We start from the raw sequence: 13,644 nt of genomic DNA on the forward strand, positions 1-13,644 counted from the left end.
GCCCTTCATGCTAGCACAATCAGCATCTCTAGACTACCGTGAGCTGGCAGTGGTCGCTCTTCATGCTAGAATGCTGAGCGGATGATGCCAGGTAGACTGAGCGGGTGAGCACGTCGCAAGGTCCGATAGGATCAATAGGGGAGGCAAAAATGCAGGTCTGGTACGTGGCCGTATTACCTCGCTGAGCAGTATTTGCAAACATATTCATAACATCAGCCATTATACAACAACTTCAAACAGCATACAGAAACTTCACCTAAATTAGAGTCAGTCACCGGGCTGGCTTCTTTCTTTTATGCTTTTATGCAAGTTGGGCTTTGAGAATCATGTGGTTGCTGTGGTTGCTGTAGGATGCGGTGAGAAATCCCTCGGATGAGCATGGCAATATTGTTGAGAAATGAGGAGCCAGTACTCCTAGTCATGCCGACAGCAAAATTAAGTTGAAGGAAACAACAGTATCTGGGAACACCAAGTGTAACATTTGTACCATTTAAAGTTTACTTCAGCTTCAACTTCATAACATGTTTTGGCTCCAAGAAGCTGTGGATCATATACCTGATGTCAACTCCATGCACAATGGAAGTGATGGCTTCAATTCTCATTTGGCTTTGGCTCAGACAAGTTTAGCATCATGTACCTGACTTCAGCCCCATACACAATTAAAGTGATGGCTTCAGCCCTGTCATTCTCTTTTTTGTCATGCCAACAATGTAAAACCCAAATCATCACTGCAGCTAGTCCCAGCTTTACATGCAGTTTAAAACCACTGGCCTAAGACCTGGCTTCACATCATATATTGTGATGCTGCTGACTCCAGCTTTGCCCTGGCAATTCCAAACTTTGAGCTTGACTGCTTTGGCTTTGACTCCAGCTTCATCTCATCTTGACTTTGGCTTCAGAGTAAGAAGCCCACTTAATCCCATGCCTGCTGTAAACCATTGACCACTGTAGTCCCCTGCATGCAAACAATGTTTGCTGATGACCTGCACTGATCATTCTTTTTTAAAGAGGTGACAATGGTTAGGACATGAGCAGATAATAGAAAACTCCCATCCTCAGTGGGGAAAATACTATGCATCTTAAAAAGATCACAATGAAAACAGCTGATCTTTGTTTACACATTGCTAAAGAAGTGCCACACAATGCAAGATTCAAAACAGCAACAGTCAGAAAAAAAATGCATGGTACAAACATGTGGACAATTGCTTGGTCCTGCAACATACCATATTGTGCACTCCACACTCTTCTGCATTGATGAAAGTATCTTCTGCACTTGTTCAACCTCTTTGGGAACTTCCATAGCTACAAGGAATAGGAGGGTGGTTAGCACAGTACACAAAGTATTCAGTAAAGCACAATAAAGCTCAAGGAATATTTATCTAGTGGTTCACAACAAATCATCAAAACCATAGACAGGTGTTGATGACCAAATGGGCAGAGTACATGCCATAGGGTTAAATATCTTGTATATATGAGTGCAGTGGTCAAAGATAGCATTTCAACAAATTGAAAATAGCATGAGGGAATGAGCCCTTAAATTATGTAGCTCAGAAAACAAGCAGCACATTGAGAACAGCCACAAATAACCACACAATGCAGGAAACACAGTCCAAAACACCTGGCAGCCCTAGGCGCAAGCAAACGACGTGCATTTGACACGCGGACAGAGTTCAGAGAAAAAACAAGCGTTATTTGTACATGCACCCGATGTCCCACAAACCTGCTGCTGTGGCGCTAACAGTGCAGAACGAAGAAAATATTGACAAGATCACCAGCGGGCAGGTACGTGGGCACCTATGTACATACTCAGAACTGCATGTCAATACGGATGCATGCCCCCGCCCTACAAAGTGTTTGAGCGGGACATTGCAAATCAGCTGCAAGCAGGATTCAACTTGCGGCGAATATCGCGACTGACGGAGGGCGCGCGGTGCTGGAAGTAACAAGCGCGCGGTGCTGGAAGTAACAAGCGCGCAACGTTGAAAGTCAGCGCCAAAACATCCAGAGTCTTTTTTATGTTTCCTATTTTATTGATGAATTGTGCATATTTGTTATTTATTGTCCAAAATGTGTATCTAAGTTTCCAAATGATCCATCATATCAATAAAAGGTACACTTCTGAGGCCTCAACGTAGCTTAGGACTACCTCATCGCCGAAACTCCTGTAGCAGTAGAGTCATGACGTCACCATGTAGGCAAATTATATGATTGCAACCAGATTGCTAAAAGCTATGATTTATCCGGATTTTTTTCAAATTTTGCCGTGCTTTTTTCGTCTTTCTTGGGTGCTGTTAAGTTTGTTTGCATTCAAAGACTATGAGTAGTGGGTTTTTCAAGTTTAGGAAGCATTATCGTTTCCATTTTTGGTATTTCCGCGCCGGTTTTACTACCTTCCTTACCGTTATGAACCACCTCAGCTCGCATCATTGGTCATAGTTTGGTTATGTGGGGACGCGCTGTTTTGCGGTGGTCGTCGGGAGCCATCGCTGTGCCGCCGGCTGTCATTGGGGTTGCGTGAAGCATATATACGTTGCGGATGTAAGTTGTGGCAATGCCGGTACTGATAGTACATATTTTAGTATCAATGGTTAATGCAGTGTTGTATTCCGGACTCTCGAAATGCTGAGGTGAATCCTGACCGGAGGTTTGGAGCCATGATTTATGTTTATTTATAGGTTTTTTGCCTGATCAAAAAACATGTGGCGCTGGGCATCACTGATGGAAGAAACATCATACTTGCTTTGGGGACATGTGTGCGAAGCAGTGTGGTCCCCAGATGACTCATCCCAGTATTGTCATATTGACGTGAAGGCTTTTTTTTACTTGGGTACCTGTATTGCCGACGGTGGGGAGAGAGCTACGCTGGCTGCAGGGTTCCTGCACTGCCGTGATGGAGAAATGCTGTTAGGTATCAGCCGACGTAGTGACGTCACTGAAAATGGGTTTGCATCGATCGGGGTTCTTTTGGGCCGACCGAAGGCTACAAGGCATTTGCTAGCGATATGATGTCACAGGTATTCGACTGGATATGTGACGTCCCTGGTTGTGAGGCTTTAGGGATCTTTTGGGTGCAATGAATGCCGTAAAGCATCACCTGACGATATGTCGTCGCTGGTATTCAATGAAACATCAGGCGCAACAGGCCTTATTCCATCTTTACCTTTCGTACCTGTCTGCTGCAAGCATTTGCGTGCCGAATAAAAGCTTGACCGAATCACCTGAATGTGTGACGTCACTAATCATCACTTGATACGAGTGCACTTAGGCCCCACGGCCGCGGTGTATCATGCTCCGTGAAATATCACCGGGTATCGTGACGTCACTGATATTCGACTAAATATTGGTCGCAACAGGTCATGCTTCATTTTCACCTTCGTACCTGTCTACTGCAAGCACTGGCGTGATGAATAAAAGCTACCAAATCACGTGAGTGTGTGACGTCACTGGTCATGCATTTTTATGGATCTTTGGCGGCCAACTGAGGGCCGTAAAGCATAACCTAATGATGTGACGTCACTGGCATTCGACTGTGTGTGATGTCACTTGTGATCAGATTTTACGGCCTCTTTTGGGCCGACGAAAGGTCATACGACATTAACTGAAGATGTGACGTCACTGGTACCCGAATAAAATTCAGGCGGGACAGGCCATGCTTCATCTTTACCTTTGGTACCTGTCCATTGCAAGCATTTGAATGCTGAAGGAAGGCCCTGCCGAATTACCTGAGTGTGTAACGTCGCTAACCATTAATTTATATAGACTGCTTTGAACCCATCGTAAGCCACACCACATCAGCAGACCATATGACGTCACCGGTTTTCGTCTAGATGTCATGCGCAACAGGCCATGCTCTATCTTTGCCTTTCGTACCTGTTCACTGCAAGCATTCGCGTGCTATATCAAGGTGATGCCGAACCATCTGAGTGCGTGACGTCACTGGTCATGAGTTTATACAGGCTCACTTGGGCAGCCCAATGCAACAAAGCATCATATCCTGTGAAGCATCGCGGGATGATATGACGTCACTGGTATTCGACTCAACATCAAGCGCAACAGGTCATGTTCCATCTTTACCTTTCGTACCTGCCTACTGCAAGCATTCGCGTGTTATATCACGTCAATGGTTAAGAGTTCTTACGGGCTCTTTTCAACCCCCTATATGGTATAATGCTTCAGCTGACGATATGATGTCACTGGTGTTCGACTTAACATCAGGCACAACATGTCATGTTCCATCTTTGCCTTTCGCACCTGTTAAAGTATTGGCGAGCCTAATGATGGCTCTGTCGAATCACCTGAGTGCGTCGTCATGAGTTTTTACAGGCTATTGTTGGCCGAGTGAAAGCCATAAGGCATCATCTAACGATATGTCGTCACTGGTAATCCACTAAGTGTGTGACGCCATTGGTCATGAGTTTTCTCGGGCCTTTTTGGGCCGACTTAAGGCCATTAGGCATCAGGTAACGATATGACGTCACTGGTATTCAATTAAGCATCAGATACAATATGTCAAGTTTCATCTTTACCTTCCGCACCTATCTACTGCAAGTATTCGCGCGCCACATAAAGGCTCTGCCCAATCACCTGAGCGTGTGGTGTGACTGATTATGAGTTTACGCGGGCTTACTCGGGCTGACTGAAGGACATCAAGCATCATCTGGCGATGTGACGTCACTGGTATTCAACTTAACACCAGGCGCGACAGGCCATGTTCGTCTTCACCTTTCGTACCTGTCTATTGTAAGCATTGACATGCTTAAGGAAAGCTCTGTGAAATCTCCTGAGTGTGTAATGTCACTGGTCATGAGTTCTTTATGGGCTGCTTTTTTGTACCTATAGGGTACAAGACATCAGTTGACGATATGACGTCACTGGTATTTGACTTAATCTCAGGCGCAACAGGCCATGTTCCATCTTTGCCTTCCGCACCTCTATACTGCAAGTATTCGCGCGCTACATAAAGGCTCTGCCGAATCACCTGAGCATGTGGTGTAACTGGTCATGAGTTTACGCGGGCTTACTCGGGCTGACTGAAGGACATCAAGCATCACCTGACCATATGACGCCACTGATATTCGGGCTGTGGCCCAGACTTATGACAGCTAAGCGGCGCCCTTGATTATTATTTAGCCATTAGGGCATTCCGGACCGTAGCTGCTCAGGGGCGCATCCTGTGATGTCGGGCGGAATAGCTTTGCATATACGTCGGTTTGTGGGCTGGGATCACCTTTGTTTTGTGTTTACGTTTGTTCAAAATTTTATTCGTTGAAACAGCCCGTTGCGTTTGAAGTTGCTACTTAATGGTGCGCACAATAAAATTAGTGTGCTTAACTATGGTGCATCTCCCACCTCTGCTGCGGAATTTCGTAGCCATAGGTGGCCAAGTGACCTCCTACCAACTGATGATCAGTGACGTCACATACTCAGGTGATTCGGCGGAGCCTTCATATAGCACGCGAATGTTTGCAGCAGCCAGGTACGAAAGGCAAATATGGAACATGACCTGTTGCGCCTGATGTTTAGTCGGGCACCAGTAACGCCATGTCGTCAGCTGATGCATTATAACCTATAATGGGTTCAAAAGAGCCCATAAAAACTCGTGACCAGTGACGTCACACACTCAGGAGATTCGACGGAGCCTTCATACAGCACGTCAATACCTTTAATAGACAGGTACGAAAGGTAAAGAAAGTACGTGGCATGTTGGACCTGATGTTAAGTCGAATAACAGTGACGACATATCATCCTGTGATGCTTCACGGGCCTTTGTGGCCTTGGGCGGCCCAAGTGAATCCGTATAAACTCATGACCAGCGACGTCACCCACTCAGATGATTCGTCTGGAGTTCGACTCGAGCGAATCGACAGAGCCTTTTTGTAGCGCACGAATACCTGCAGTAGGCAGATGCGAAAGGTAAAGATGAAACATGGCTTATTGCAACTGATGTTAATTCGAATACAAGTGACGCCATAACGTTATCTGATGCCTAATGGCCTGAACTCGGCCAAAAAAGGCCCGTAAAAGCTCATGACCAGTGACGTCACACACTCAGTGGATTACCAGTGACGTCATTTCGTTAGCTGATGTCTTATGGCTTTCGCTCAGTCAAAAATAGTCGTAAAAATTCATGACCAGTGACGTCGCACACTCAGGTGACTCGGCAGAGCCACCATTTCACGCACCAATACTTTACAGGTACGAAAGGCAAAGATGGAACATGACCTGTTACGCCTCATGTTAAGTCGAACACCATTGACATCACGTCGTCAACTGATGCATTTTTCCCTATAGAGGGTTCCAAGGAGCCAGAAAAAACTCATGACCAGTAACATTACACACCCAGGAGACTCGACAGAGCCTTCATTCAGCACGTCAATACTTGTAATAGACGGGTACGAAGGGTAAAGATAGAACATGGCCTGTCGCGCCTGATGTTAAGTCGGACACCAGTGACGTCATATCGTCAGCTGATGCATTATACCGTTTGGGGGTACAAAAGGTCCCGTAAAAAGCTCTTGACCAGTGACGTTACTTACTCAGGAGACTCGGCAGAGCCTTCATTCAGCACGCCAATACTTCCAAGAGACAGGTACGAAAGGTAAAGATGGAACATGGCCTGTCGCGCCTGGAGTTTAGTCGAATACCAGTGACGTCATATCGTCAGCTGATGCTTGATGCCCTTCGGTCAGCCAGAGTAAACCCGCGTAAACTCATAACTAGGTACACCACACGCTCAGGTAATTCGGCAGAGCCCCTATGTGTCGCGCGAATACTTGCAGTAGATAGGTGCGAAAGGTACAGACGAAGCATGGCTTAGATAGAGCATGGCCTGTTGCGCATGATGTCTAGTCGAGACCTAGTGACATCATATCGTCAGCTGATGCCTTGTGGCCTATAGTAGGTTCAGAAGAGTATACAAATTAATGGTCAGTGACGTACACACTCAGGTAATTTGGCAGAGCCTTCCACGGCAATGCTTGCAATGGACAGGTACCAAAGATAAAGGTGGAACATGGCCTGTCGCGCCCGAAGTTCATTCGAATACCAGTGACGTCACATCGTCAGTCAGTGCCGTATGACCTTTCGTCGGCCCAAAAGAGGCCGTAAAATCTCATGACCAGCGACACGCACAGTCGAATGCCAGTGACGTCACATCGCTAGCTGATGCTTTATGGCCTTCAGTTGGTCGCAAAAAATCCGCCAATACTTGCAGCGGACATGCACGAAAGGTATAAATGGAGCATGACCTGTTGGCTGATGTTCAGCCAACTACCAGTGACGTCATATCGCCAGCTGATGCCTTACGGCATTCCGTCGGTCCTAAAGGACACGTTGAAACCCACGACCATTGACGTCTTGCAATCAGTCGTATAGCAGTGACGTCGTTAGCTGACACCTTGTGGTCTTCAGTTGGCCGAAAAGCACCGGTGGAACTCGTGACCAGTGACGTCACACACTCAGGTGGTTCGGCAGCTTTCATCCAGCAAGCCAATGCTTGCAGTAGACAGATACAAAGGTAAAAATAAAGCACGGCCTGTTGCGCCCAGTATTTATTCGAATACCAGTGACGTCACGCTATCCGGTGATACTTCGCAGACCATGACACACCGTGGTCGTGGGGCCTAAGTGCACTCTTATGAAGTGATGATCAGGGACGTCACACATGGAGGTGATTCGGTCAAACCTTTATGCGGCACGCAAATGCTTGCAGCAGACAGGTACGAAAAGTAAAGATGGAACGAGGCCGGTCGCGCCTGATGTTTAATCGAATACCAGTGACGACACATGGCCAGCTGATGCATTACGGCATTCAGTGGACCCAAGAGAGCCTTACAAACTCTCGACCAGTGACGTCACATACCCAGCCGAATACCAGTGACATCATATCACAATCAAAAGCCTTATGGCCTTCAGTCGGCCCGAAAGAACCCCCATCCCGATCGATGCAAACCATTTTCAGTGACGTCACAATGTCAGCCGATGCCTCACAGCTTTTCCCCCGCACGACAATACTCGAAACCCCGCAGCTAGCGTAGCTCTTCCCTCCGTCGGCCATACAGGTACCAAAGTAAAAAATTACCGACGTGAATGGGCTGTGTATAATTTAGTTTTAAAGAAATGCTCCACATTTGAAGATATTGAAGCAATCATCAAGTGTGATTAAATGGGGTTATTAAAGCTATTGATATACTTGAAAGTAGAAAAGATTGCTGTCAACAGATAACACATCATCTCTTCAGTAAATATGCTCCTTAATATGTCATTGTTTCATTACATCTTCATGCCATGCATAACATTGATTGAGAGCCAACTGACAGCAGTGCTAATTGGAAATCATGCTCACAAATGGCTGATGGAGCAACTTGGGAATTCTGGTTTGCATTCATCACTGCATTGCAAATGGAATGACAGGATGAACCTTACCAAGCACTATATAATCCTTATCAGAATTTAGAAAGGCAAAAGTTGTAGGTCCTGTTCTTACCAAGTTGTGTGGCTACTAATAAGACTTGGTCTTGGATTGGGGTGTGGTACCTTTTGTGGACCAGCTGTGATTGAGCTTGAGCTTGGAGAGGTTGAAGTTGTGGACTTTGACTGATTGCTCACAGTTGGAGAGCTTCCAGTGGAGGCCTTGAGTAGTCCATAGCATGGAAGGAGAATTAAAGCCACCTGGATTCAAGTCTATCCTTAATTGGAGGAGCTGGTACATGGCTACCATGTCTCCACAATGTCTTCAGTGATACAGGGCATGTAGCCTCCAAATGTTGTAGTTGTTATTAACATAGTTTGTCCCCTGCATTCTTTGCTGTTCTAGTCGCACACCATTGCATCCTCTCCACAAGCTTTCTTTTGGTGGTACCATTAAAGGGTCTTCAGCTGATGTCACATGCACCAGGTGGGGTTTCACCAGGGCTTCCACAGTAAAGGTAGTGTTTTTACATCAGTGTTGTGGAGGCAGTGTATTTCTGACATTCTAGGTACCATCTTTGTGGATGCCCAAGTCTCTCAACTCTGTCTGTCTCCATCTGTCAGACTACCTGGTGACATTGTCAGGTCTTGCTGGAGCTCCTTGATTTTTCCAGGTGGAGCTACACGGGCACCCTTCGGTGTCATCTGCAAATATTTTGATTGAGGAGTTATTTATGATATATATATATACTATTATATATATATATATATATATATATATATAAACTTAAGTCCATTTCAGTTTTACCTACAATGGTTGACCAGCTTGCTGCACCAATGTTGACATACCGATCCCATGTTCGACAGGAGGCGCTGCTGGCCTTAGGATGCCATCTCCAGTGGTCTGTGACCAGGAAGTGAGCAGCACCAGCTCACCTCCCGGCGTCACTGCCGCCCCAGCCGACTCTGTCACGGATGCTGGTGGCGATGCCCAGCCACACAGCACCAGCACTGGGGACCAGGTCTGTTACCCCCCCCCCCCCCCCCCCCCCCCCCCCATAGAGACACACCAGCCATCTGTGAGAAACTTGGGTCACATCTTCACACCTGTGTTCAATAATCAGCTATCATCTACATGCACCCACAGATGAGCCTTTTTCATCTATGTTATGGCGCCAGCCATCTCACCTGTGTCCGAGAACCAGTTTCCCCATCTGTCTCCTGACACCAACCGTCCCATCCGTGTCTCGGAACTAGCCATCCCACCGGGGCCCCAGGACCATCCGTCCCGTCCTTGTCCGGGGACCGGCCATCCTATCTGGGTCCTTAGACCATGGGTCCCATCCTTGTCTGGGGACTAGCTGTCTCATGTGGGTCGCGGGGCCATCCGTCCCATCCTTGTCCGGGGACCAGCCATTCCATGTGGGTCTCGGGACCATCCGTCCCATCATTGTCCGGGGACCAGCCATCCCATGTGGGTCCCGGGACCATCCGTCCCATCCTTGTCCGGGCCCAGCTGTCCGTGACCGTGCCACCCCATCGAGCGTGCTTTTGTACTGGAGCGGAGCGAACTGGCCTGTTGCAGGACGCCGCGCTGGAGGACGCCTCGGCCGACGAGTGCGTGTACCCGGCGACGGGGTACGAGTACCTGGACCACCCTGCCGACGTGCAGCTGCACGCCTGGGGTGGCTCGCTGCCCGAGGCCTTCGAGCAAGCGGCGCTGGCCATGTTCGGTTATATGACGGACCTGGAGACGGTCGAGGCGGTCGACACGCAGCACGTGACCGCGCAGGGACACGACCTGGAGTCGCTGCTGTTCCACTTTCTGGACGAGTTCCTCTTCCTCTTTTCGGCCGAGCCGTTCTTTGTCGCGTGCCACGTGGAGATTGTCGAGTTTGACCGGCAAGAGTTCCGGATACGCGCGCGAGGCTACGGTGAGCCGTTTGACCTGGACAAACATCCGCAGGGCACAGAGGTCAAGGCCATCACCTACTCCAACCTGCAGGTGCATGACAACGACGACCAGCACGAGGTGTTTGTGATAATCGATATTTGACGTGATACGGGTCGCTGCCGAACACCGTCTTGTGCCGCCGGGGCGTGAGGTTTGGCTGTCAGCCAACGCGGTCGCCGCCGTCTGCGGTAGAGAACAGTGTCCGTGTGCATAAGGAGGAAGCCAGATGTGTTGACCCTGCTCTGCGCGTCAGATGGTGGCTGGACCTGACTTTGCAACAGGTTACCCAGCGGCGAATGGCGATGACGTCCGTTTATGACTTACGTATCGACCTAGCGACTTCGGAATTTGAATAGAAGCGGACTGTTATAATGCAGACATCGAATGTGATTGTTTTTGCTACCAAAGTCAAGGTGCGCTCGGGCGGCGCTCCTTATAATAACTGGTTGTCTATTTGGTCAGCATGGCCAGTCTGTTGTAGCTTTTAATATGTGTCTTATTGTTTGGAGCTGCAGGTGATGGGATGCTCAGGCCTCCTGACTTCACATCGCTATGAATGCATATAAATGCAGTGACGTGATCAATGCCGGTTTGATCTAAATAAAGGAGAGTTGGGGATCCTGCCAACTCCTGTACAACACTGGTTTCATCAATCATTCGACATGATAAAAATGGGCGAGAATGGAGTTGTTTTCTTCCGTCTTCAAATGCAGAATGGCTTTACGTACTGTTCTGTTTAAAACAAAATTAACGACACTATCTCTGGCAGTAATGGAAAATGGGAACAAAAACGCTTTAATCCATGTACAAACGCAACTTCGAATCGGGTTTGGGCGAGCTCCGAAACCAGCTAAAGAACTTCATGAAACTGTTTGTCTGAGGTGTGGAATTTGGTGCCACGCAGCGTTTCAGGAGGTGTTTTTGCATAATTATTTGCCACTTTGGGCACGCCATTATCGTGTACTGGCTTGACTAGGGGAATCGTGGGATCTAGTCACGGGATAAATAAGCTGCATGCCGGGTCATAAGGGAACTCAAATTCCGTGATCACCTGTACTGATGGAGGGACACGCGCGACTTGCCCTTCTCTTTTACCGTTTTTACGCACCGTCTTATGCTTAGTGTCGCCTAGCGCTGCGGGAGCCCCGCACATGGGCCGCCGTCTCTACTGCATACAGCTGGCATTGTTGATTTCGTCAATCGCCATCCTCCGGCATTCCAGCATCTCACGGGAAGACTGGCTTGCTGTGACGTTATTTCCACTTACATCATTGTATCGTAGAGCATCAAAGCATGCATGCACTTTGAACAAGTAAGCACTAAGCGTGAACAACGGTGCAGGCAGGCATGGGCGTAGGAACAGGGGGGCCATGGCCCCCCGCTTTTCAAGGTGGGGGGGGGGGGGCAGCAGCGTTAACTGGCCCACACTTTGCAGATTAAGGTTGTGTTTAGCTCACTTTTGCACCACATTTAAATATACCTGTCGATTTACTTAGTTCACCAGCCATGTTCCTCAAGATGTTTCATCTTTTCGTCTGCTTATTGGCTATTGCTCAGCGTCACGGCCGCAGGCCGACACCAAGCGGCCTATGGAGACTGCAACGCCGGGTGCTCAAGCTGTTGCTGTGACTTGGGAGCGCGTACGTTCTAAACCTTATTGCATAGTTTTTTTTTATCAGTAATCAATTCTGACTGGATGTTGAAAATTTTAAGAGGAGCATGGATTAGCTTTGTTAATATAAGTTCAGGACCCCATTCCATCCCCAATCTACGTTCAGGAATTCCTCAATATCTCTGAGGAAAACAGAAAAACACGACACTGGAACCTGTGTGACAATTATTGAACCACCTTTGACGATAACGGATGTTGTTGCTTCTATGAGGGTTCCTGTGCTAATCCGGGGCCAACTGCGCGGGTCAGAAGGCTTCCCTTGTCAGGGATGGGAACAATGTGATATGATATATCCTTCCAATGGCCTCCGAATCGACCGGGAAATCCCGCCCCATGTCGCTAGAATGACAGCCAGAAGATGTTTCGCGGTGGGACGGAGTGGCCCATCAGCTCTAGACGGGAACCAGTAATGTGCCTTTGGCGTTCTACTCAAGGGGCCCCTTGCTTAGAAGGAAATAAGGGACCTCATTGTTGTTAAGTGGAATAGAGGTGTCATTATCGTTGAAAAGAATACGTCGAAGTGAATTTTAACAAACGAACAGGGCCATCCCATGTTTGCTTAAGAACGATTCTTTTTTCAGGATGGATTAGTGAAAAGTGCATCAAAAGGTTTGAACATGCTCGCCCGCAACCTCGAGAGCAAGGATGGCGATGGTCTGGGTTGCAGCTTCCGTACAACCGAACGGCGTCGGCCACTGCAAGTGCCACCAGACGGCGGGCGCCGTGTTGATCTGTCTTCTGGACAGATTAATAGTTACAGAAACGCGAAAAATAGAGGATCTACCTTTACTTTTCCAGTTCCACCACCAGATTCAAGCACCACTTCGCGGTGCTTTAAGGGATAATTCGTTCTTATCATCAGACTAAAAATCGCGCACGTGAAATAGGTGCCCAGACTGCCTTGTAGATGTAATATTTGGTGTTCGGAAGCGTTTCAAGGTACTTCTTTCAGAAGCGTCATTATTTTCGTCCACCCGTAGGCCAAGGCTCATTATCAGCTGTTGAGCCGACGCTGCGCGGCCTACGGAGACTGCAACCTGGCGTCGAGATTTTTAAGTAAGGTTTGCGAGTACGCATGCACAAAATTACGCCACATAACTTGTATTACTAACCGATTCAAGTGTTAAAAGGTAATGATTTCGGAACCATTATTATTTGCATCATTTTCGTCCACCGGTGGACCACGACGAAATGTCAACCATTGAGATAGCGCCCCGCTGACTAGGGAGACTGCAATGCCTGCTGTCGAGGTTTGTACTGCGAAGATTTGCGAGCGCGCATGTTAAAAACCACGCCACATAAATGTATTCGGAGTTACATTGCGGCTGGACCACTCCACACGCAACGACGAACTGCCGCACACAACGCCGACAGAGTCCCGACAGCGGGGGCCGCGAGCCGGGGCCGTGCGAACTGCGGCGGCGGTGCGCATTTGCCGCGCAGCCGGGGCCGGCCTGCGAACCTGACCACATGCCGCGCTCCGCCCCAGCAGGGGCGCAGGACACATACAACTGCACTTCAAACAATAAAATGTGTCACTTATTGATTCTGACTGAATGCTGAACACTTCCGAACAAACATGGCTTGGCGATGCTAAAACACATTGTTG

General features: G+C 48.2%; 1 protein-coding gene across 1 annotated transcript; it reads left to right on the forward strand.

Annotated features, from left to right (window-relative positions):
* Positions 1 to 2,433: 2,433 nt before the first annotated feature.
* On the forward strand, positions 2,434 to 11,003 carry LOC119090876 (protein archease). Its single transcript, XM_037213611.1, has 3 exons — positions 2,434 to 2,538; positions 9,277 to 9,431; positions 9,995 to 11,003. The coding sequence occupies exons 2-3, from the start codon at positions 9,297 to 9,299 to the stop codon at positions 10,463 to 10,465; spliced, it is 606 nt and encodes a 201-aa protein (XP_037069506.1). The 5' UTR covers positions 2,434 to 2,538; positions 9,277 to 9,296; the 3' UTR covers positions 10,466 to 11,003.
* Positions 11,004 to 13,644: the final 2,641 nt, after the last annotated feature.

The sequence above is a fragment of the Pollicipes pollicipes genome, unplaced genomic scaffold (genome assembly GCF_011947565.3).
Source record: "Pollicipes pollicipes isolate AB1234 unplaced genomic scaffold, Ppol_2.1 Scaffold_3168;HRSCAF=3711_pilon_pilon_pilon, whole genome shotgun sequence".
NCBI classification, from domain to species: Eukaryota; Metazoa; Arthropoda; class Thecostraca; order Pollicipedomorpha; family Pollicipedidae; genus Pollicipes; species Pollicipes pollicipes.

What these genes read in the sequence shown, in the direction of transcription:
- LOC119090876 (XM_037213611.1), top strand. Translation starts at nt 9,297, where the DNA reads ATGCCATCTCCAGTGGTCTGTGACCAGGAAGTGAGCAGCACCAGCTCA. An exon ending in GCACCAGCACTGGGGACCAG is followed by an intron (nt 9,432 to 9,994) that starts GTCTGTTACCCC and finishes GGCCTGTTGCAG; the next exon opens with GACGCCGCGCTGGAGGACGC.